This window comes from Mustelus asterias, chromosome 15 (assembly GCF_964213995.1).
Source record: "Mustelus asterias chromosome 15, sMusAst1.hap1.1, whole genome shotgun sequence".
NCBI classification, from domain to species: domain Eukaryota; kingdom Metazoa; phylum Chordata; class Chondrichthyes; order Carcharhiniformes; family Triakidae; genus Mustelus; species Mustelus asterias.
The window spans coordinates 29,217,725-29,242,763 of NC_135815.1; the positions used below are offsets into that span (position 1 = coordinate 29,217,725).

The following is a 25,039-nucleotide window of genomic DNA, read 5'->3' on the forward strand; positions in this document are numbered from 1 at the left end:
ACAATTGAAGACACAGCCACTTGTGCAGAGGTACTATTGAAAGACTGAATTTAGGGAACTAATTTCTTTGCTCTGCAGATGAAGAAACCAGAATTTGGACCGTGGGTTATGGGTGCCTCAGGGAGATATATCAAGTTGGTTCAAAAGCATAGAGTGAATGCCCATTAATTCACTGGAAAAAAACATTTGCCGTTGTGCCAGTTCCGAGTTGGAAGCCTTGCTGTTAAGCTAGTTATAACTCTAATTATTAATGTGTCTAAATATATTTTTGGAGTAAAGGAATAATGGGAATTTAATGTGTCTTTTTGTGTTTGTGTGGAGATCTTTCCAACCTTTTTGGCTGGTGTAATATAGTTCATTTTTTTCTTATTTAATAAATATTTTATCCTTTGTGTTAAAAGTTCATCAGCATACTCCTGTGAATTTGTTCAGTAACTTACCTAAAAAAAAAGTTAGGACCTCCAAGCCAAGTTTCACTCTGGGATCTGACTTGTCCAGCATCAACATTAGCTGGGATCATAACAGTGTCGTCAACATACATATGAAAACAGACAGTGCATTCTCGGGTGATGTCGCCAAGGCAGCATGTAGATGGAAAATAGGGGGCCAAAGTCCTTTGGGCACTAGAGGTAAAGTTACTGGAGTGGGAGCAGAAGCTATTACAAGTGATACTCTGGCTATCATTAGATAGTTAAGAATGGAGCCTGATGAGGGCTGGACAACAGTGGACAGGCACTGGAGGACAGTGCGGTCAACCGTGCAGATGGGTCAAGAAGGATGAGGTTGTGTGGTTTTTACCTGTGTCACATTAATCTATGATCTGATTTGTGACTTTGATATGAACCGTTTGTTACTATGACAAAAAGCTGATTGGAGGGATTCAAACATGGAGTTCTAGGAAAGTAGGCAAGAATTTGGGAGTTGACAACATGGAGATAGAGCAATAATTTGCAAGGACAGAGCAGTTAAGATTATCTTTTTTTCCAGAAGAGTGATGAAGGCAGATTTGAAGGAGAGAATTACAGTGAACAGAGAAAACAGTTAGCAATACCTGTTAACATGGCAAGTGCTATAAATCTATTGCATGGCAAAAAAATGACTAGGGTGAGAATCCCAGAGCGATCCGCACCAATCTTACCGGCACAGACCGGAATGCAATCGCCCCACACTTAGTCATTTTTTGGGAGAGTGGTGAGTTGTGTGTGGATTGTGGGAGGGGCAGGACCTAAACTTGCTGGTGAGCTCTGCTGTGAAGTGATTGGGTGCCAATTTGAAAGGGCACCCCAATCTCAGTGCATTGGAAGACCTCATCCCTCCCCCCATGGGCACTGAGACGTCCCCCACATCTCAGCGGCGGCATATTTCTCCACCCGCCCCCGACATCAGGATATTGGGGCCCTCCCAATGCGTCCTCTTTCATCACCCCAGACATGCCCCACCCTGTCATGCCCTGTGATGTGTTCCCCCCTCAAGTTATTCTTGCCAAGTTCTCGGCGCACCCGCGGTCAGAAGATCCTGGGGGCTGGGAGAATCCAGTATTGAACAGGCGAAGCATATTCAAATGCTCCTTTAAATTTGCTAACCGGCCTTGCACTCTTTCCGGCCAAGATCTGGTTTTTGCCAGCAGCAAGGGACTGGGATGATCGCAAACCATATGGCGCCAGATGCTAAACCCGTCTTTTAGGCCCACATCCAATTTTCCGGGATTGGCGCGATCTGCACAAGGCTGTAAAATCGCAGCCATTAACTGTGAAGCAAATCTGTCCTGCCAGATTTTATCATAAGACGTTGTGTAACTGCGTAACCCTAGTATACCTGGTTATGATTTGGAGACCTGGTTATTACCCACAACCTGGTTATTACCAGACTGTAGAATTGCATTCAATTGCATACAATGCAATAGATCAATGGTCTTCCCTAGCAGGATCTGTATAATGGATGAGATGTTGAGTCTTTATCTACCAGTTTGTGTTAAATAAATTTGAATAATTTTAATTAACACTTAATTGTATATCTTAACCTGCTATCATTGTCAATTAAGTTGCAATGGATCACCAAAAATAGTTAAGGGATTAATATACCTAGTCAGAAGTGTCTACAGTTTAAGGACTAGAAATTAACCAAAATATTTTACTGTAGGTTTTGCTCTTTTAGCTTTTGGACTATCAAATCAGCAACTGTCAGTCTGTACAAGAGCCTGTGGTCTTAGTTATAAATTACTGAGACCTGCATGATTGTGCATGATGAGAAGGAGATGATTTCACTGCCTTAACACCCATTCTGACATTCAAAACCATCAAAATCTTGCATGTAGTGTATTCTCTGAATATTCTGTTGAATTATGAAATCCTTCAACCCAGCTATTTTAGTTGGAGGACCGAGCATGAGTGCAAGTTTTAATTGGTATTGTTTTATTAATACACAGCTTGGCTAAAATGTTTTATTTTCACCACGTGATGAACTGCAAGACCCAGTGCTGTCCACGAACTATGCATTTTTGTGAATTGACTTAATTTGTGGAATTTCATATTTGAATTTTGTAAAACTAAATTGTTATTCAAAGATTGTTGTACATAGATTAGTTGAAAAACTTATGTTTTCTTTCTTATAATTACTAAGGCCAGCGAATCTGGGTGTCCATGTGCATAGATCCCTGAAAGTTGGCACCCAGGTTGATAGGGTTGTTAAGAAGGCATACGGTGTGTTAGCTTTTATTGGTAGAGGGATTGAGTTTCGGAGCCAGGAGGTCATGCTGCAACTGTACAAAACTCTGGTGCAGCCGCATTTGGAGTATTGCGTACAGTTCTGGTCGCCGTATTATAGGAAAGATGTGGAAGTGTCGGAAAGGGTGCAGAGGAGATTTACCAGGATGTTGCCTGGTATGGTGGGAAAATCGTATGAGGAAAGGCTGAGGGGCTTGAGGTTGTTTTCGTTAGAGAGAAGAAGGTTAAGAGGTGACTTAATAGAGGTATACAAGATGATCAGAGGATTAGATAGGGTGGATAGTGAGAGCCTTTTTCCTCGGATGGTGTTGGCTAGCACAAGGGGACATAGCTTTAAATTGAGGGGTGAGAGATATAGGACAGATGTTAGAGGTAGGTTCTTTACTCAAGGAGTAGTAAGGGCGTGGAATGCCCTGCCTGCAGCAGTGGTGGACTCGTCAACGTTGAGAGCGTTCAAGTGGTTATTGGATAAACATATGGATGATATTGGAATAGTGTAGATTAGAGGGGCTTTAGATTGGTACCACTGGTCGGCGCAACATCGAGGCCGAAGGGCCTGTACTGCGCTGTAATGTTCTATGTTCTAATGAAGCATTTTCCTTGTTAGTGGTTTAATACCTTGGACTTACTACAAAAATGAATTGGCCAGCATTTTTTAAAATAATGTAACGGAAAGCTTGATATTTTAAAATATTCTGAGGAAAGACTGCAGAGCTTCCATGGTCTTCAGTTATACCAAGTTCAGAAAATTAATTCAAGGGATTTTTTTTCATGTTAGGTTTCATGCAGGTTTCCTCTGGGTGTTCCGGTTTCCTCCCACAGTCCACGGATGTGCAGGTTAGGTTGATTGACCGTGCTAAATTGACCCCAGTGTCCGAGGGATTAGCAGGGTTAATATGTGGGGTTGTGGGAATAGGGCCTGGATAGGATTGTGGTCGGTGCAGACTCGATGGGCCGAATGGTTTCCTTCTGCACTGTAGGATTCAATGATTCTATGATTAAGTGTGTAGTCTCTTGATTCCCTAACTCCTTGTGAAACCATTTGGCTAACTCTCAGTTAGCTATTTAAATCCTTTTGCTAATATTCTTGCAACACTGTTTCCAACTGTCATCAATCCCCAGATTAGTGTCATTGCAGCCCTAGTGGTAAATTTCCTTCCTTAAACTGAAAATATGAGTAGTCATATTTTAACTGAATTAATGTAAATAGCTATATTGGACTCTAATTACATATATAATTCAGTTTTGTGTATTAGTAATCAAACTGAATTTGATTCAAGCAGTAAGGGAATGAATAAATCACATTCCTTTCTAATGATGAATTGGAAAATAAGTGACTGTTCTAATCACAAAATCTGCTCTTGATACAATTGGACTTCTAATGTATGTAACAGCTTTTGGATATCATATGTTTTTCCATCAATATTCTCTCCAGCCCTTCTGAAGGCTCCCGGCTAGGATTCAGCTTGACAGGTAACTTGCCAGTTACGCTTCAGTACCTAATCTAGGTAATAATTTTACTGTGTTTGAACCCCAATCATTCATTAGGCATCTCAGCCATCCTATCATTCGTTACCCGTGTCCATGTGTTTACTTAGAGCAGCTACCAATTGTGTTAGCTTTAATCCAAACCTGGATTGATTTTCCCACCCCTTCTGCCCTCCCCTGCCAATTTGTTGATCTAAGGACCCAAAGCCAATTGTAGCGCCCACATTTCAGAAGGAAAAAGATCAGTTAATTCAGCACAAACTGGAATTGAACCTAGGACTTTCCTGGTTATTTTAAGACTGTTTAACTGTAATGTGACATCTCCCAGTTGACTCTTGTTTTGATGCAGGAGGGCCCAGTAATTAGATAAGAATTTAATGTTGGTGTTTTCACATAATTTCCTTCCACTGTGTATCAAGAGACTGGGATGGGGTTGTTGCAATTTCCTGGTTCTTATTTTTCTGCTGCATTTTGTGGCTCACCAACTACCATATAGATTGACACGGTGATAGGTTTTTAACCAGAAGCTTATTGTAGACATCATTCAAACAGTACAATTCCCTTGGTCACAAACCATAATGATTCTGATTTTGAAGCAGGTTGTGAAATATTAAGCCATTTTATATTTTTTGAAAACCATTTCAGTGACTGTAAGCTCAATTTTCCACGTTTGCATAACAAATTGTGATGGATAATTGAAAAAAGCTGCTTATGCAGGATAATTAAATCATGTGGCAATTTCCGTAATGTTCTGAGAGTATTGAAAGAAAACGCATTCAGAGACGTAAATATCTATAGCTTGTGCAGCTGAGGAACCAAGCAATTAAAAGCCAATTACTGAAGTGGTTAGAGTGCAGGCATCAAATTTGCCTTTCCCTTTTTTGGGTGTTGGTCTGGCAATTAAACGTTCTTGTCAAATTTTAATTCTTGTTATTAGCAAAAAGTGAATGAACATACTGTGCAAACTGTTGAGGCTGGAGAATTTCTTGCACCACTCAGTTTTTTTTTTCAGTAAGCACTCTTGATCACATTGCGCTAGTAAGTATAACATCACAGATATGACTCGCGTTTCAGAAATAAACTCGGTGATGCCCAACAAGACGAATAACATGATTGCTTGGAAGTGCAACAACTGCATTTGAGAAACTCGTAGTCTAACCCAAACCACTTTAGATGCTAAGGTCATTTAGGTTGTTTCAGTGTAAAGGTTTGTAATTTGGTTATTGATGTAAGTTGAGTGGTTTCCTAGTACATATAGCATTTCAGTGTCCTGTTATCTTATTTGCAATAGCCTTTTCAAATGTTCTTAAAAATCCTGGGAGTATGCATCAAGAGGAAAAGAAGTGTCTTACTTTCTGGGACAGTCTTGTCATTGGGAAACTGATATTTACAATATTTTTTTACCAAAAGAAGCATTTCATTTAAAATGGTCAGTTACATTTCTTATTACTTGAGGGCTACTTTTAAAAGTTTCAGCATTATATCTTATACCCATTAAACAAGCGATGGCTTTTGTTCATTAGAAGTGACAAAAGTCTAGAATTTCACTGACTTGAAAGAAATTGCTATCTTGATCCCATAGTGTTGTTTAATCCCATTAAGTAAAGATAGTAGACTTTCAAGAAACTGGTGATATGTTAAATTCAGAATTTTTTTTTTACTTCTATAACTTTCATTTAAAACCAACCCAAATTGATGTCATCCATTTGTTTATTGCGTATTGATGAGCTAAAAGTCCCAAGTGAGTTAACTTAAGCAGCCGTAATACATTCCTATAGCACAAAACCACCATTAATTTGTCAATGAACACATACTGATACTGGAAGTATGCCTAGTGCGAAAACTGGAAATATCACATAGAGGAGCAAAACTTGGCAAAGTTAAAAGTCAAAAGTTGGGGCTTTGAAATGTACACTCAGAGCAAACAGGAAGTTATTTTATACTGGCAGGCAAGAAATGTTTCATTCCTCCGTATTAATATCCCCCAGTTCAATGGCAAGGATTCACACAAACCTCTCCCTAAGCACAAAATAATCACAGTAATCGATTTATCATGCAACATTCCTAGTTTGACGCAATAATGCAGGCCAGTATTTTTGATGAATTTTTTAAAGTTTTCTCTTGATTACAATGATGCTCTTGTCAGGCCTGTTTAGGTTTTTTTTCAAATAAAATGTTGATTCTATTGCCGTATTAATAGTCTTTTTAAATAGTCCTCCAATTTGTTATGATTCAGGATGAGATACCCCAAATTGTTATATCCCAAGGTGAGATGGGATGAGCTTCTTTATTCAACCTCCTTGTCTGGCCACAACAAGATTAATTTAAAAGGGAGCCCTTCTCTTTTGAATACCTTTTTCCCAATCCAAATGTATTTATGCCTTAAAAGGAGCCAATTTAACCAGGCTTCCTTGAGTTAAAGAAAGAGTTTATTAGTGACTAAAACTCAATGAAAAATAATAAAACACAATGCACGTGCACACAGATTTGAAATTAGACCAAAAATAAAAATGAAAAAATTACAAATCAGTCTTTTGCTTGTCCAAGAGGAGTAGATCATGAAATGTTGCAGCCGTTAAAAACTGGATGATTCCAGTAGCGGTAACTTTGGCAGTTGAACAGTTGGTTTGGAGATTCTGAATTCTGCATGGTGGCTGAAAAGCTGTCCAATGTCCTTTAACTTGTGGCTTTTGTTAAGCTTTCTCCAACAGAAGAAAGAGGAGTGAAATTCTTTTTGCATGCTTGTCGTTTTAAAAGGTTGAACGGCTGCGGTTCCTTCTTGTTTACACTCAGCACACCAGTACACACAGGTCAACAGTTTTTTATATCCCAGTTCCCTATGTATAATGAAAGGGAACAAACAACATGTCTGTCATCCCAGAGTTAGCTTTTTTTAAATTCAGACTATTTCCATATTCTGAGATATCGATCAGCAGGATGTAAGCTGAGAGTTGACATGTCTCTCTTTACACTCCCTTTTGGGCGGTTCTTGTTTGCCTTTCTTACCTTCAACTTGGAAGTTGGCCTTGCATTTTAAAGCAATTTATATCATTTCAAATTCCAGAATTGCTGTTAAAGCTTTTGAAAAATAATTTTTCAAAAAAATGATGAGCTGTAACTTCATGGTAATGTATTTACACATGCACTGAATTGGCTTTAATCTTTAAAAGATTTCAGTGGCCATCCTTGTTACGGTATTAAGTAACTGGAAAGAAGCAACCTAAATGTATATAGACATTGTGACACCATGCTGCCCCCAGACATCTTGAACTAGTGGATTTAACAAATAAAATGCTGTTCATATAGTCATTGTACAGCTGTTTCCCTTTATAATATTTAGAATTGTGGAAAGTTCAATGACATGTACTTTTTCTGTAAATATACTACCTGCTTTCTTGTCTTGAAATAATGAATGCAAAACTTTCTTCTAAACAAAATTGGATGAGTACCCAAGCTTTTTTTTTGAGGGGGGGGTTGGTGCGGAGGCAACATGTTACAATTTTAAGAAAGATCGCATAGAACATAGGACATAGAAAAGCTACAGCACAAACAGGCCCTTCGGCCCACAAGTTGCGCCGAACATGTCCCTACCTACTGGGTTTACCTATAACCCTCTATCTTACTAACTTCCATGAACTTATCCAAAAGTCTCTTAAAAGACCCTATCGAATCCGCCTCCACCACCACTACCGGCAGCCAATTCCACGCACCCACCACCCTCTGAGTGAAAAACTTACCCCTAACATCTCCTCTGTACCTACTCCCCAGCACCCTAAACCTGTGACCTCTTGTGGCAACCATTTCAGCCCTGGGTAAAAGTCTCTGAGAATCCACTCTATCAATACCTCTCACCATCTTATACACCTCTATCAGGTCACCTCTCATCCTTCGCCTCTCCAAGGAGAAAAGACCTAGCTCTCTCAACCTATCCTCATAAGGCATGCCACCTAATCCAGGCAACATCCTTGTAAATCTCCTCTGCACCCTTTCTATGGCTTCCACATCCTTTCTGTAATGAGGCAACCAGAACCGGGCACAGTACTCCAGGTGGAGTCTGACCAGGGTCCTATACAGCTGCAGCATTATCTCCCGATTTCTAAACTCAATTCCTCTATTGATGAAGGCCAGTATTCCATATGCCTTCTTAACCACAGCCTCTACCTGCGACGCTGCTTTGAGCGTCCTATGAACCCGGACCCCAAGATCCTTCTGATCTTCCACACTGCCAAGCGTCTTACCCTTAATATTATGTTCTTTCATCCTATTCAACCTGCCAAAATGAACCACCACACACTTATCTGGGTTGAAGTCCATCTGCCACTTCTCCGCCCAGTCTTGCATCTTATCTATGTCTCATTGCAACTGCTGACATCCCTCTACACTATCCATAACACCACCAACCTTTGTGTCATCAGCAAACTTGCCAACCCATCCTTCCACTTCCTCATCCAGGTCATTTATAAAAATCACAAAGAGCAAGGGTCCCAGAACAGATCCCTGGGGCACTCCACTGGTGACCGACCTCCATGCTGAAAAAGACCCATCTACAACCACTCTTTGCTTTCTGTGGGCAAGCCAGTTCTGAATCCACAAAGCAACGCCCCCTTGTATCCCATGCCCCTTCACTTTCTCAATAAGCCTTGCATGGGGCACCTTATCAAACGCCTTGCTGAAATCCATATCAAATACGTTTACCGTTCTTCCCTCGTCTATGTGTCTAGTTACATCTTCAAAAAATTCAATTAGGCTCGTAAGGCATGATCTGCCTTGGACCAAGCCGTGCTGGCTATTTCTGATCATACTATTCCTCGCCAGATGTTCATAAATCTTGCCTCTCAGGATCTTCTCCATCAACTTACCAACCACTGAGGTTAGACTCACTGGTCTATAATTTCCTGGGCTATCTCTTCTCCCTTTCTTGAATAACGGAACCACATTCGCAATCCTCCAATCCTCCGGAACCTCTCCCATCTCCATTGATGACGCAAAGATCATCGCCAGAGGCTCAGCAATCTCTTCCCTCGCCTCCCACAGTAACCTGGGGTACATCCCATCCGGTCCCGGCGATTTATCTAACTTGATGCTTTTCAAAAGCTCCAACACATCCTCTTTCCTAATGTCCACATGCTCAATCTTCTCAGTCCACTGCAAGTCTGCACTGCAACTACCAAGATCCTTTTCCACTGTGAATACTGAAGTAAAGTATTCATTGAGTACCTCTGCTATTTCTACCGGTTCTATACAGACTTTCCCACCGTCACATGTGATAGGTCCTACTCCTTCACATCTTATCTTCTTGCTCTTAACATACTTATAGCCTGCCTTGGGGTTTTCCTTTATCCTGTCTGCCAAGGCCTTCCCATGACCCCTTCTTGCTCTTCTAATTTCCCTCTTAAGTTCCTTTCTACTAGTCGTATACTCTTCTAGATTTCTAACATTACCTAGCTCCCTGAACCTTTTGTAGGCTTTTCTTTTCTTCTTGACTAAATTCGTTACAGCTTTCGTGCACCATGGCTTCTGTAACCTACCATAACTTCCCTGTCTCATTGGAACATTGCTGTGCAGAGCTCCAGACAAATTTTCCTTGAAAATTTGCCACATTTCCCTGAGAAAACCTCCTTCCAATTTATGCCTCTAATTTCCTGCCTAATAGCCTCATAATTGCCCTTAGTCCAGATAAACACTTTCCTAGCTTGACTGATCCTATCTCTCTCCAATGCTAATGTAAAGGAAATAGAGTTATGATCACTATCCCTAAAATGCTCTCCCACTGAGAGATCTGACACCTGCCCAGGTTCATTCCCTAATACCAAATCAAGTACAGCCTCTCTTCTTGTAGGCTTATCCACATACTGTGTCAGGAAGCCCTCCTGAACACCTAACAAACTCCTCCCCATCTAAACCCCTTACCCTAGGGATATTCCAATCGATATTTGGGAAATTAAAATCTCCCATCACGACCACTCTGTTATTATCACATCTCTCCAGGAGCTGCTTCCCAATCTGCTCCTCCACATCCCTGCTACTATTGGGCAGCCTATAGAAAACACCCAGTAAAGTTATTGACCCCTTCCTGTTGCGAACCTCCACCCACAGAGATTCTGTAGACAATCCCTCTGTGGCATCCATCTTTTCTACAGCCGTGACACTATCCCTGATCAACAGTGTCACTCCCCCACCTCTTTTGCCTCTTTCCCTGTCCCTCCTGAAACATCTGAAACCCGGCACTTGAAGTATCCAGTCCTGTCCCTGAGATAACCAAGTCCCTGTAATGGCCACCACATCACACTTCCAAGTAGTGATCCACGCTCTAAGCTCATCCATTTTGTTCACTGCACTCCTTGCGCTAAAATACACACATCTCAACCCTTCGGTCTGAGCGCTCCCCTTCTCCGTCACCTGCCTATCCTCCCTCTCACACTGTCTGCAAGCCCCTTTTATTTTTAAGCTAACCTCTCTCCCAGTCACCTCATTTTGATTCCCACCCCCCAACCATTCTAGTTTAAACACTCCCCAGTAGCCTTAGCAAACCTTCCCGCCAGGATATTGGTCCCCCTGGGATTTAAGTGAAACCCGTCCTTTTTGTACGGGTCGCACCTGCCCCTAAAGAGGTCCCAATGATCCAGGAACCTGAATCCCTGACCCCTGTTCCAATCCCTCAGCCACGCATTTATCCTCCACCTTATTCCATTCCTTCCCTCACTGTCCCGTGGCACAGGCAGCAATCCCAAGATTACTACCTTTGCGTTCCTTCTTCTTAACTTCCTACCTAACTTCCTACATTCTCTTTTCATTACCCCTTCCCCTTTCCTGCCTATGTCAGTGGTACCAGTATGCACCATGACCACTGGCTCCTCTCCCTCCCACTTCAGCATATTTAAGAAAATATGTGTACATATACATGTGCGTGCCCTCTACCCAACATTGTTGCCTGTTCGATGGAAACTAAGTGAGTTATGTTCAGACTGTCAAAATCATTGTATTTACTGCTAAGTAACTTGATGAGAATTTGAATGTTATGTACAGGGATCATTTTGGTTGCTATTCATAATTTAACTGTGGTCGATTTATAACTTATTGCTTGGATCCAACATATCCAATCTACATATTTGACATTAAATCAAGATGGAGAAACTGTTCTAAGAAATTTGAAATGTGAAATTTGAAATATGCCCAAGGAGTGATATGATATAAACTTATGACTGCATTTCTCCCATTCATCCATCATACTGGATGTGGGATGGGAAGATGGTTTCTCACAAGGAAAGTCGTGGCCAATCATTTGTGCATACCTCCTACTGATTGCAGTTCTGAGGCAAGTCAGCATGTCCAGTAGGTGGGGCCGTTGGGGGGGCAGTCACTGGAAGCAGGGGAACAGGAGCCACTGTGCACTCTGCAATTGCGATCGGTATGGGAAGGGAGGGGAACTGGTGGCACTCTGCATTGGGATTGGTGAGGGGAGGGAGGGGGATGGTTGAGGCTGGCCATGGGGGGCTGGGGGGGGCGATTGGGAAGGAGGTCAGGCAGGCGATCGCGGGGGGTGAGGAGGGAGGGGGGATTGAACGGGCGTGGGGGGAGGGGAGTTGTGATAGGCCGCGAGCCCCTGCGGTAATTTGGGGGGGTGGCTATGTCTGTGAGGCAGGGTGCTATGTTTAAGCCTTGGAGACAAGCTGAGAGCAGCAGAGGCTGATTGACAGATCTCTTCTGCTAGAGACCCGTGCATGCGCAATAGTGCCCTCTGCTGTTCTCAGCCAGTGTTCGGGTGAGTTAAGCCTCGCCCCCTCCCCTGCAGGTGAGGAACTAGTTCCCTCAACCTGACTGGATGAGTTTGTGTGATGGACATAAGAACGGGTTTGTCATGCCTGAATAACTGTTGAACATTCTGAACTACATTTCAGTTAACATGTCTAATGGTAGACCAAACTTCCATTTAGAAGGTAAACGTATTACTCCACTTACAATTGTGATATATAAATGCAAGTATTACTTGCCTTTTTATCAGTATGAATTGCAGTGTGAAAGCATACTGTTCCTTTTAAATCCAGTTTCTTTTGATTTACTGAACCATCCTGACAATTCAAATATTTTTTTGATATGTAACGGATTCTTGAGGTATTCATCACAACTATATTGATTTTTTGGTTGCTGCTGCAATGGCAAGTGAACATTATACAGTATTAAATATCTGTATCAAAATGAAGTTTTTTAATAGGCTTATCTGCTACTCTTGGGACATTGAAGTTTTCACACTTCATAATTTTACGAATGTTAATATAATTGTGAATAGCTTTCTCAAAGCCCATTTCTTTGGCCAAACTTTTATGATTCTTCCTAATCTCTGTTCCTGACACTGAATCAATTTTTCTTGTATCTATGTGTGGAGCACCTTGGGATGTAAGCGATGCCAGAAAAATAAATTGTTATTGTTCTAACGATTTTCAGTGGAAGCTTTGGACCAATATATTTTCCTCAATTCCTGTTTTGAAATCCATAAAACTAAGGCCTCCCTTTCTTAATCAAGATGTGATTATATTTTTGAATTGTGAGTGGGATAAATTGGTGGCAATGAATACATAACCTTTAATTCGAAACTAATTTATGCTAATATTGCTGGATTTAGAATGAAACTTTTTATTTAAAAAAAAGATTCAAGAGACTGGATATTTGTTTAAGAAGGGTAGCAGGGATAATCCAGGTAATTACAGGCCCCGGCGAGCCTTACGTCAGTGGTAGGGAAATTATTGGAGAGGATTCTTCGAGACAGGATTTACTCCCACTTGGAAGTAAGTGGACCTATTAGCGAGAGGCAACATTGTTTTATGAAGGGGAGGTCGTGTCTCACTAACTTGATTGAGTTTTTCGAGGAAGTGATGAAGATGATTGATGAGGGTAGGGCAGTGGATGTTGTCTACATGGACTTCAGTAAGGCCTTTGACAAGGTCCCTCATAGCAGACTGGTACAGAAAGTGAAGTCGCATGGGATCAGAGGTGAGCTGGCAAAATGGATTCAGGCTTGGTCATAGAAGACAAAAGGTAGCAGTGGAAGGGTGTGTTTCTGAATGGAGGCTGAATGAAATGACCATGCTTTGCGTTATTGAATTTTATCACAAAATAATAAATTTAATTTGGAACATTTTTTCTCTTGCTATATAGGTTGGAGAAATTGGAGAATACTTTAAATGCCAGCTTCTGCAATCTAGACATAGAGGTGCATTTGAGTTAGCATATGTTGGATTTGTAAAGCTTACTGAAATGCTTACCAGGTAAGCCAACTGTTTTCTATTTACTTCACTATGTTTCTTTATAGGATGATTGCAATCAGTGACAGTTTGTTTACTTTGTTTGGCTGAATGAACCTTGTAAATAATGGAGCTCTTCACAATTGCCTTGATATTGCAGATTTTGGTCTTGGGAGAGTGAGGTAACTGAACCTCTCTCTTCTATCTTGTTAGTCTGCACATGCACTAAAGTTAAAAGATGTTTTGGTCGGTTTACACATGCAAACCTAATTTTAATCTTGCGGGTTGGACAGGAAAAGTGTGGGGTAGGAGGTTAAATTCACAGCTGGACAACACTATTGCATCCCTGAAATGTTCCTGCTCATCTCCGTCAGTCTGTCTTTTAAACCTGCGCATGTTTGGGGCTTTGAGGTTGCCTCTTTTCAAGCGAGCTGAGACCTTATTAATATGCAAATATTCAAGCCCCATCAATGGTATTCAAACCTCTGGATCGCTCTCAGGTGCTATCATAAGCATATTTATCTCCTATTCTGGCTCCTATACACCAGGTAAAAATTGAGAATGCAGAGTAGCAACATGCCAGTACAAAGATGGTAGCATGATGCACATTTTATTTAAATGGACAAGTGGTTGGAATCAATTTGACTTTTGTGTTGCTGCATATACGTTCATGTTTTCAATTGATTTTAAGCAAGCTATTTTTATCAGTAACTTTTCTATGGAATATTCATCATAAATTAGGTTGTCAATATTTTTCTTCTCTCACCTTGACCATTTGCCATTTTTATCTAAATAGCCAGATGGATGTTCAAATATATTTTTGTGTCATTAAACTAGTGGATACAAAATCAGTGAATCTATCCAGCATTTGTCACACAACCCTCGTAAAGTTATTTTAGTCTCGAATCTCATCTGCAAATTTATGTAGTATAGCTAGATTGTTTTTTTTTCTCCACACGTACAGATTCAAAATAGACCGTACTGTATGATTCTATGACTGTGACTCTAAAAGTGGGGGAGCAGCCCATGGTCCTGTGGGACTTTGGTGATTTTCCTTGTTTCACTGAGCCATTCAGTGTACTCCTCCACCCAGACTGATACCATTGAAAACAGAAAAGAGTGGAAATACGCAAGTCACCAACAAGATGGGTTTAATATTTTTGAGTTGAAAGCAAAATACTGTGGATGCTGGAATCTGAAACAAAAAAGGAAATGCTGGGAAAGCTTTGACGAAGGCTCATTTAGACTCAAGACGTTGGCTATATTCTCTCTCCACAGATGCTGTTAGACCTGCTGACATTTTACAGCATTTACTGTTTTTGTTAATATTTTGAGTGCTATTTAAACTTCTTTCTAAAGCTTATATTAATCACTTGATAGCAACTTCCATCAACAGACTTTGTCCTGGAGATTCAATCACTCCATACCTATTTTCTTTGGGTGTCTAAGCCTCTTGCATGTTGGGAAGAAAGTGACACTTATTTTAAGCAGGAAGAGCACTGCTTTCCATCCCAAAATGGAAAACCAATAAAATTTGGAAATGAAATGCATCAGTAAAACCTGTCCAAATACAAATACAATAAGCTGTGCCAACCTGGTCTGTAGGCTGAAGATAATTGGATGAATCTAAGTCTGGCATTTGAGATGGGGAGAGTAATAGCAACCAAAACTGAATCTACTGAAGCTTTGCCTTTTCCCCTCTTTCTAGTTGCAATAATAGTGATCTGCAGAAATTGCCTCAGCAGTGGCTAGAAGAAGTTCTACAGGAAGTTAAATCTAGTTCCCCTGCATCCAAACTGTGTGCCACCCGACGTAGTGCTGGAATCCCATTTTACATCCAGGTATGGGAAGGATGGGGTTCATTGGTTAAGATGAATGCCTTGTTGTCTTCGATGAATCTGCAGGATTTCTGCTGCTGAACTCCTCGGAGAGACCAATCCTTATCATTGGAGGTGTGGGATCTGTTTTTTTAAGTAATGCAATGGGGGCAAAATAGTTTACTTCTAAAATTTGTTAAATTCATTTAGAGCATTATAATTTTTTGTAATATGTTAAGAAAATGTAGATGGTATGAAATCAACAGCCCTAATAATGATATTTTCTTTACACTTCTGCCTTGATTCAGTTGTCAGTAAAACAAGGTGGGAAGCTGCCCCTCTAGGGATGCCTCTTTAAGGATGATGTGCTACGATAAGACATCAATTTTGGCCGGTTTCATAAAATAGCACTTTAATAAATGTAAAGTAATTTCCAGTTTAATTCACAACCATTTTTCTAAGAAAGACAGATAAATGTGTGTACAGAAGTAGGAGAGAAAATGGTAGGCAGAAATCAAATCTTGTTAAGTCAGATACAACTTAAAGAAAATTAATGCTATTCAAGGGCAAAAGGGTCTTTAAAATTTTACATTTTATTTTACCCCCACCTCAGGCCTTAGTCTCTTCAGAACCTAGGAGCTCCAACTTGGGTCTTCTGAAACTGACAATGAAGGAACTGATCTCACTTGCCCTACCATCAGCGACGTGCCAGGATGAACATGCCACCATTCCACAGGTAACAAAGTGACACAAGTTGTAGGCTGTGCCATGTTGGACTGTATTTTGAGAGGGGAACTCATGAGCAATATCCTCTGAATTGTTCTTGTTGATGAGTTGTTTCATGTAAGTATATATTCTATAGTGCAGTAATTTCTCAGCTCAGTACAACTGTTACTATTCTCTGGCACAGACAGTGATTGATACAATTGCTTTTTCTTGTGCTGTGGTGCAGATTTTTATATCTCCAGTTGAGTTTCTTGTGTTCCTCAATTACTTTTCTTGTCAAAAAAAATGCAGCTGCTTTGTGAAATTTCTCACATTGTTCACCTTCACTACCTTTTCAGAAGGTAGACAGAATTTTGTCAGTGGCGTGTAGTTCCCAATGGTGGAACTGGAAGGGTACATCACTTCTGCACTCCTGCTTTATAACATTTCTCACATGATTATAATTAAAGTCCTGGCTACGTGCGCGGGAAACACATGCAATTCTGTCGTGGGGAAACACATGCAATTCTGTCGTGGGGTAAGCTTTTCAGTGTAGAAATCTGCTGTCAGCTGACAATGCTGAAGCTATGGGCAGTCTAAAAGACCTTCCTGGAGAAACAGCAAGGCACTGTTTCACGGCCACAGCTTTTCTGCCCAACTCCATCCTCATTAACAAAAGATTTGAGAGCACAAAGGTTACAAGGGTGTTTTTCAAAGTTAAATTTCACTTGTAAATCTTTCTCATTATATTAGTTTCACTTTATTCATGTGTGTGTGTATTTAATATTTGTTAAGACTAGTTTAATTAGAGAGCAGAATGTACAGTGTATAGGTGGCATAGTGGTTAGCACTGCTGCCTTGGATCACCAGGGACCCAGGTTTGATTCAGCCTTGGGTGACTGTGTGGAGTTTCTACATTCTCCCTGTGTCTGCGTGGGTTTCCTCCGGGTACTCCAGTTTCCTCCGGGAATTGCCCCTTAGCGTCCAAAAATATGCAGGTTAGGTGAATTGGCCATGATCAATGCACGGGGATAGGGCAGGAGAGTGGGCCTAGATAGAGTGCTCTTTTGGAGGGTCAGTGCAGACTCGATGGGGCAGGTGGACTTCTGCACTGTGGGGATTCTTTGGATTCTTCTGGCATGCCTCATGGTATTACTAGTTATAGGGAAGTTTGGAACATTTCCTTTATGGTGCAAGAAACAATTCTGTGTTGTTTTTTTCACTCTTTATTGAATGTTCATGTTAGTGTCCAATGTTAAATTCAACACAGCATCAGACATTGCAGGTACTTGCAGGATCAGTTGGCTTTCCTTCTATGCACTGTAAAAGACAATGTCTGATATTGCTGTCAGTGGGGATAATTGAAATGTTGTGCTGAAAGCTCTTCCAGCCTCCAGAAAATCTTGCCCAGTGTGTCCCACAGTTAATGGGTGAAACTTAGTTTGTGAAACAGGTGCTTGTCATTTCCCTGGATAGGTTGGTGATGAGTGCCTCTGGACTCATCAGTGTTACCACCACCCCCGCCCCCCCCAAAGAATTGGCCACTCAGCGGCTGCAGGGCAACTGTTCTTATTTTCCCCTGGCATTTCCCCACTATATCTTATTGGTGCTGCAGCATCCTGATAAATCCAGCCCAATGTCTTCCACCTGTCCCTCCCAATTTTCCAATTTATTCCGACCCCTCTGTACTTGCCAGTACTGCCTGACCCCATCCTTTTTTCTTCTTTTAGCTTTGTTTCTATCCTCATTGCCAAATCATTAATGTGCAAAGTAAACAACAGAAGCGCGAACACTAGCCCTTGAGGCTGGCTGTGAATCAATTTTTGTTATGATTCAGTCCTGTTTTGTTTTGTGTGACTGATACACTCCCTGATTCATTTCAGAAGATCTTGCTTTCACCATTCTGTACCTTCCAATTTCATGGATCAATTCCTTATTGACACTGCACCCAACGTGTTACAGACAAGATGGGGGTTAATGTAAACAGCACTAATTTCTCCTCTCAACTCTAAAGCAAGAAATATTACAGTCACACTTTATATTCATAAAGTATTAGCATATTGGGAAATGTACACTTTACTTTTAAAACAATGTTTTATTCACTGATGTGATATGGGGAACACTGGCTATACCAGGATTTATTGCCCATCCCTAGTTGCCCTTGAGAAGTAGTGGTGAACTGCTTTCTTGAAATGTTGAAGTCCCTGAGGTGTAAGTGTACACACAATACAGATAGGCAGGAAATTCCAGGACTTTGATCCTGTGATAGTGAAGGAACAGCGATATATTTCCAAGTAAGATGGTAAGTGACTTGGAGGGGATCAGCCAGGTGAGAGTGTTCACAGGTATCTGCTGCCCTTGCCCTTTTAGATGGATGGTGGTGGTTTTTGGTTTGGAGGTTGCTGCCTAAGGAGCTTTGAAGAGTTCCTGCACATGATGATACACATAGTTGGCACTGTCCATCGATGAGGGAGGGATTGAAGGGATACCAACATGAAATATGGACAACGTACCTTCAGAAAATGAACGCTGGAAAATTTTTTGGGGTTTCCAGATAGAGAGAGATATGACCTTTTTAGCACGTTACTTAAATATAAATGATCTTCCCAGGTGCTAATTGAGTACCCCTGGCCATTTCAATGGAAGAGATTTAAAAATGACAATGGTTGCTAGACCTGTCAGCCCATGAAGATTGAGTTTCAATTAAAGTAATTCAATGAAGATAATCAAAGATTTCTTAATGCACAAGGATAGCCCAGCCAGGCAGTCTGGAATCCGGACCTCAGAAAGAGAGAACTTCCCAGCAAAAGGAATGAACCTTGCCTTGAAAAGAAAGCTATCTTGGGCAGTGAAAAAAGGTTGAATCATTTTGCTGGCAAGATTACATTTCTCACTACAGACGCTTGACCACATTTTTAACTGAAAAACCAAGAACCTCCAACCTCCACTTGCCTTCAATTAACAAGCAGGCCTGCAACAGTTCCAACCATCATCTTAAGAACTGTAAAGAAGCAGCCTGTTTGTGCTTTAGCCTTTTAGTAATCTAAGTATATATTACATCTCTAGAAATCATCTTTCCTTGTGTGTGTGTGTTTGGGGAGTGGATGTTTATTTTGAGTGTTGTGGAGTTACACATTTATCATTTCTTTTGATTCAAGAAAGCCTGTCCTGTCTGTTCTTTAAAGTCACAACATTCAAAAGGGTTAACAAACATTCCTGCTCCTGAAATACATTTTGTGTGGTTAGCCAAGTGGTGACAAAAAGAGGAAAATTATCCCACATATCTCCCTGTTTGTAACAAAATATATACATTATCAATGTATTCCAACCCCTCACCTTTTCAAGTTCTAAAAGATTGCAGGAAAGCATGCCATGGTTGTGTTGCCTGACCCACCATTGGAGATGTTGGTGGGGAGCTTTCCATTGCTCTGGGAAGTTGTCTGCAGCCATTTTATGCTCTAATGAGTCATGGCCTTTGCGAGGACTGCATCTCTCTCTCTGGACATCTAGAAGCTGGATGCCAGATAAGTACTGGAGTACTCTGTGAGGGCCAGCAGGAGAGGTTTTTGGAAATGGACTGGTTGGAGAGTTAGGGAGACAAGAGGATGTAAAGGCTAGGAAGAGTGATTGAAAAATAGGCTTGTGAAAAAGGCTTTGCCCCATCCCCCTCTCCCTGCCTACTTGAAGCCTGAGCAGGCTAACTGACAGGCTTCACCCCTCCCCCAGCTGAAACGGGGTGAGCAGGAGTGAACTTAAGCCTCACCCTCTGCTCATAAAATTGTGATTCAGGACTAGTGAGTACTAGGAGTTGGGAAAGGCACCGTGATCTATCCTTTTAAACTGTCGCATACCATGCAGGTATGCTGTAGTCAGAGGTTTACAGCATGGAAATAGGCCCTTCGGCTCAATTTGTCTATGCCACCCAGTTTTTACTACTAAACTAGTCCCAATTATCTGCGTTTGGCCCATTTCCCTCCATACCCATCTTACCCATGTAACTGTCTAAATGCTTTCTAAAAGACAAAATTGTACCCACCTCTACTACTACTACTAGCTGTTTGTTCCAGACACTCACTACCCTCTGTGTGAACAAATTGTCCCCCTGGATCCTTTTGTATCTCTCCCCTCTCACCTTAAAACTATGCCCCCTAGCTTTAGACTCCCCTACCTTTGGTAAAAGATATTGACTATCTAGCTGATCTGTGTCTCTCATTATTTTATAGACCTCTATACGATTATCCCTAAGCCTCCTAAGTTCCAGGGAAAAAAGTCCCAGTCTATCCAGCCTCTCATATCTCAAACCATCAAGTCCTGGTAACACCCTAGTAAATCTTTTCTGCACTCTTTCTAATATCCTTTCTATAATAGGGTAACCAGAACTGTATACAGTATTCCAAGTGTAGCCTTACCAATGTCTTGTACAACGTCAACAAGAATCCCACTTCTGTATTCAATGTTCTGACCAAAGAAACCAAGCATGCCGAATGCCGCCTTCACCACCCTGACTACCTATGAGTCCACTTTCAAGGAGCTATGAACCTGTATCCCTAGATCTCTTTGTTCTGTAACTCCACCCAACTCCCCAACATTAACTGAGTAAGTCCTGCCCTAGTTCGATGTACCGCAATGCATCACCTCGCATTTATCTAAATTAAACTTCACCTGCCATTCATCAGCCCACTGATCCAATTGATCAAGATTCCATTGCAATCCTAGATAACCTTCATTGTCCACTATGCCACCAATCTTGGTGTCATCTGCAAACTTATTAACCACGTCTCCTAAATTCTCATCCAAATCATTAATATAAATGACAAATAACAGTGGACCCAGCACCGATCCCTGAGGCACACCGCTGGTCACAGGCCCCTAGTTTGAAAAACAACCGTCGACAACCACTCTGTCTGTTGTCATGAAGCCAATTTTGTGTCCAATTGGCTACCTCACCCTGGATTTAACCTTATTTCACCTGTGAGATTTAACCTTATGCAGTAACCTAGCATGCGGTACCTTGTCAAAGGCCTTGCTAAAGTCCATGTAGACAACGTCGACTGCACTGCCCTCATCTACTTCCTTGGTTACCCCTTCAAAAATCTCAAGCCGATCAAGCAGACTGTTTAGTCAAACTTCTTGAGTGTCATTGAAGCTGCAGTCATCTGGGCAAGTATAGTGCTTTTAGGAAGTGGATTACAGGATTTTAATCCATTGCTAATGAAGAACAGTGAAATGGTTCCAAGTTGGGATGGTGTATGGCTTACAGGAGTACTTTTGGGTGGTGGCGTTCCCATGTGCTTGCTGCCTTTGTCCTCCTAGATGCTAGAGGTTGTGTGTTTGGAGGGTGCTGTTGAAGAATGCTTGGCGAGTTGTTGCAGTGTAGCTTTTATATAATGCACATTGCTGCTACTCTGCATTGTTAATGGAGGAAGTGGATGTTTAAGTTTTTGGTTTGGGTGTCGATCATGCAGACTGTTTTGTTGAATTTCTTGAGTGTCATTGAAGCTGCAGTCATCTAGGCAAATGAAGAATGACTATTCCATCACGCTCCTGACTTATGCCTTGTAAATGGTGGGCAGGCTTTGGGTATTAGGAGGTGAGTTACATTTTCACCTCTATGACTGTTCCAGTTCAGTTTCTGGTCAATGGAAACTCTCCCCCAATGTTTCAGATAGCAGGGCTCAGTCACACTAGGACAGATGATGTATTCCGTCATATTGAGATAATATGGCATAATTATCAGTTTCCAGAGAACAGTTGTTTAAGTCATGTAAGCAGTTCTTATACATACCAACATTATTCTTGAATTGTATGTTGACTGCTTCACTGGCATCAGCAAACCGAAATACATTACATGCAAGCTGCATGTAGACTTTTAGTGTTCCCCCAGTTTCACATATCAGTGACAGACACAGTTACTTGTTAGAAGGTCGACAGAGAAGGAACTTCAGCACTTACTTGACCTTGACTTTTTTGGAAAAGTTGCAAATGAACCTCCCCCTCATCAAGAAACCCTAGAGTAAGAATCAGGTTAGAATCTGTGTTGAGATGTGCTCACCAAACCAAACTATACAGCGAGAAAGATACTTGACATTCACAGTTGATGGCATTATTGAAATCTGAATAGTGCTAGCACTTGCTGGTCTTGACCTCAATGCAGGCTCCCCTCAAATTGAGCTTGCAGAAGCGTCTTACAGTTTTGGACTTCCTATTGGACTTTTTCGATACAGGGAACCTCAACTTTGAAGTCCTTTCAGCATATGATCCAGTTTGTACTTAAAGGAGCTGAAGGCTCATTAAAAATCAATGATTGTACTGAAGGGTGTACTCATCAACAATTGTACCGAATCCGTGACACACCTATATTAATATTTACAACTTTAATAAAGACAAGAATTTGGTCAATGACAGCAGAATTGAAATATTCGATCATATGTTCAGCGGTGAAGGAATAGCACCTGATCCATGGAAAGCTGAAGCTATTGCAAACTCTGCAGATCCTACAAACGTGCAGCAAATCTGGAGTGTGCAATTCTTGTCACGTACTATAATCCTTTCATCCCATATCTCTCTATGTTATCTGTCTGCCTTGGCAATTTGACAAAAGACGACTAAGTGGGAGTGGACTAAATTACACAAGCAGTCAGTTGTTAGCAAGTTGCACAGTGCTTATTTTGACCCTGAGAAAACCACCCAGCTAGTCATGGGTCCAAGCCTGGTTGCCATTGTTGTAATTCTTGTGTAGAAAGACAAGGAAGGCAACCCATCAATCATCGCGATGGCAAGTAGATCTCTAATGTCTGAAAGGGAGCATTATTCGCAAACTAAAGAGAGGCATTCTCAAATGCATAGGATATCTTAACTTTCATTTCTACTTGTATGGAAACGAGTTTGAGGTAATAATTGATCATAAATTGTTTAACAACCCACATACCAAATCACCCACCCGAGCAGAGCAGCAGTAGTCAATATAGAGTTCATATTCTTGTTGAGTACCAGTTGGCAAGCTCAACCTAGTGGATTATCTTTCGCAACGTTGTTGCTGACAGTCAGTCCCACTAGTTGTGAAAAGCTGTTGAGCAAAATCCTAATTAGGTAAGCTTAAACGTGATGCCAAAGTCACTGATACTAGCTGATGCCGAAGCAGCAACAAAACCAAATGAGGGACTGCAACTTTAGGTGATGGCTTTGGAATCATAAAATTCGAAGGATGTGATGAAGAGAGAATCTACAAACACAATTTTTCGAAACTCGAAAAAGCCTTCACAATGGTCACAGAAACATAGAAAATAGAAGCAGGAGTAGGCCATGCAGCCCCACAAGCCTGCACCGCCATTCCATAGGATCACAGCCGATCCACTAAGTCGATGCCATGTACCCACTCTTTCCCCATACCCTAGACACCTTTAGTGTCTAGAAACCGATAAAGAACCACAATGAACCAAAGCCCCCAGTAATTCCCCAGCAAAATCGCTTCAACATAGCTGGGAGAACCCCTGGGAAACCTGTCACTGAATCCTTGGCTAGGTTGAGAAAACGAGCTGAATACTGCGAATTTGGACCGCCTCTTAATGAAATGTTGCTAACAGATTGCTATGTGGCATAAATGACCTAACCATCCGAAAGAAGCTGTTGGCAGACCCAATTTAAACTTAAAAAGTCATTCAGATAGCCTTGTCACTTGAGAACATGGAAAAAGGGGCTCAGAAGTGACTAGATGCATCACACAGCAATGTCTAAGGGGAAGGACCTCATTCTACAGTCCTTAATGCAGAGTGTTAAAGGGCCCCGTTCGATATCGAAACCCTAATGTCACCACTAGATAGCCAAAGAATGGCAGGACCGACTCCAAGAGTATTAGAGAACATACTCCAGGAGGGTGTAATTGCCAGTTGACGGATTATTGCAAGCTGTGTCAAAGGACACAGCCATGGCAATGTTTCAGGAACAGGAACTAGGCGTGCTGCCTAGGAGGAAAGCTAAGGCTGGTACCTGAATATATCATGCAGATATCTCCTCTTCCAGAGATAGAGAAACTACAACTTAATTGTATTGTAACAATGAAAGTAGCCCCAATAATGGTGGAATTATTAGTAAATGGCCATCTCTTGAAGATGGAAGTGGACATGGGAGTTGCAATTTCTGTTATTGGAGAACAGATCTATAAGCACCTCCAATTGGGCACCTAGCTCCTGAGGTTGGAAGATATGATGGCCAGGTTACCCTCCGACACGGGGGATCCTTTACAAATAAGACGCCCTAGTGATTTATAGACAGCAATCAAGTTATCTCCCACTCATTGTTCTATGGGAGCATGGATGAAGCCTTATGGAAAGACATTGGCTCCAGCAGATTCGACCCAACTAGTTGGAGATCTTCAGGCTAAGTGTTGGGGACAGTGCAGAGTTATCCGTAGATACCCTAGAGATTTTCAGGAAGGCCTGGGGAGAATAGGAGGAGCCAAGGCCAAGATCTATGTTGACCCAAATGCTACACCCCATCAGCATGAACCATCTTCCAAAGACTTAGGGAAAACATCCTTTGAGGGCTACCCAAGGTAGCAATATACTTAGATGACGTCTTGGTCATGGGGGCTTCAGAATGGGAACATCTGACCAACCTAGAAGAAGTCTTGTGACTATTTGCCATGGCGGAAGTTCGCTTGAAGAGGAAGAAATGCATTTATCAGGCAGCCAAAGTAATTTATTTAGGTTATTGAATAGATGGCAAGGTGTTACATCAGGTAGGGGAGGAAGTAAAGGCCATCAAGGAGGCACTATTCCCAAGGAACAAAATGAAGTTAAAAACCTTCCAGGGGTTGGTCAATTATTACAGAAAATTTATCCCAGATTTAGCTTCCACGCTGGCCCCCCCTTGCCCTACTATGAAAATACCACAGATGGATTTGGGAAGCTCCGCAGGCAGAGGCTTTTTCTAAAGTTAGACATCAACTGCTGTCATCCAACTTATTGGCCCATTTTGATCCTAAGGAAGAGCTTGTTTTAACCTGTGATGCTTCCTGTATGGGGTTGGTGCAGTGCTGACACATCACTGAAAAGACGGGACGGAAAAT

At 41.5% G+C, this 25,039-nt stretch overlaps 1 protein-coding gene across 2 annotated transcripts in view; it reads left to right on the forward strand.

Annotated features, from left to right (window-relative positions):
- The window catches only part of thada (THADA armadillo repeat containing), a 330,756-nt gene that overhangs the window by 62,145 nt on the left and 243,572 nt on the right, over window positions 1-25,039 (forward strand). For both annotated transcript variants that reach the window (XR_013499627.1, XM_078229694.1), the window contains exons 21-23: window positions 13,365-13,474; window positions 15,159-15,291; window positions 15,881-16,003. Coding sequence is in view for 1 of the 2 variants with exons in the window: in XM_078229694.1 (XP_078085820.1) it covers window positions 13,365-13,474; window positions 15,159-15,291; window positions 15,881-16,003 (366 nt within the window). In the remaining variant the exon portion in view is untranslated. The remainder of the gene's footprint in view (window positions 1-13,364; window positions 13,475-15,158; window positions 15,292-15,880; window positions 16,004-25,039) is intronic.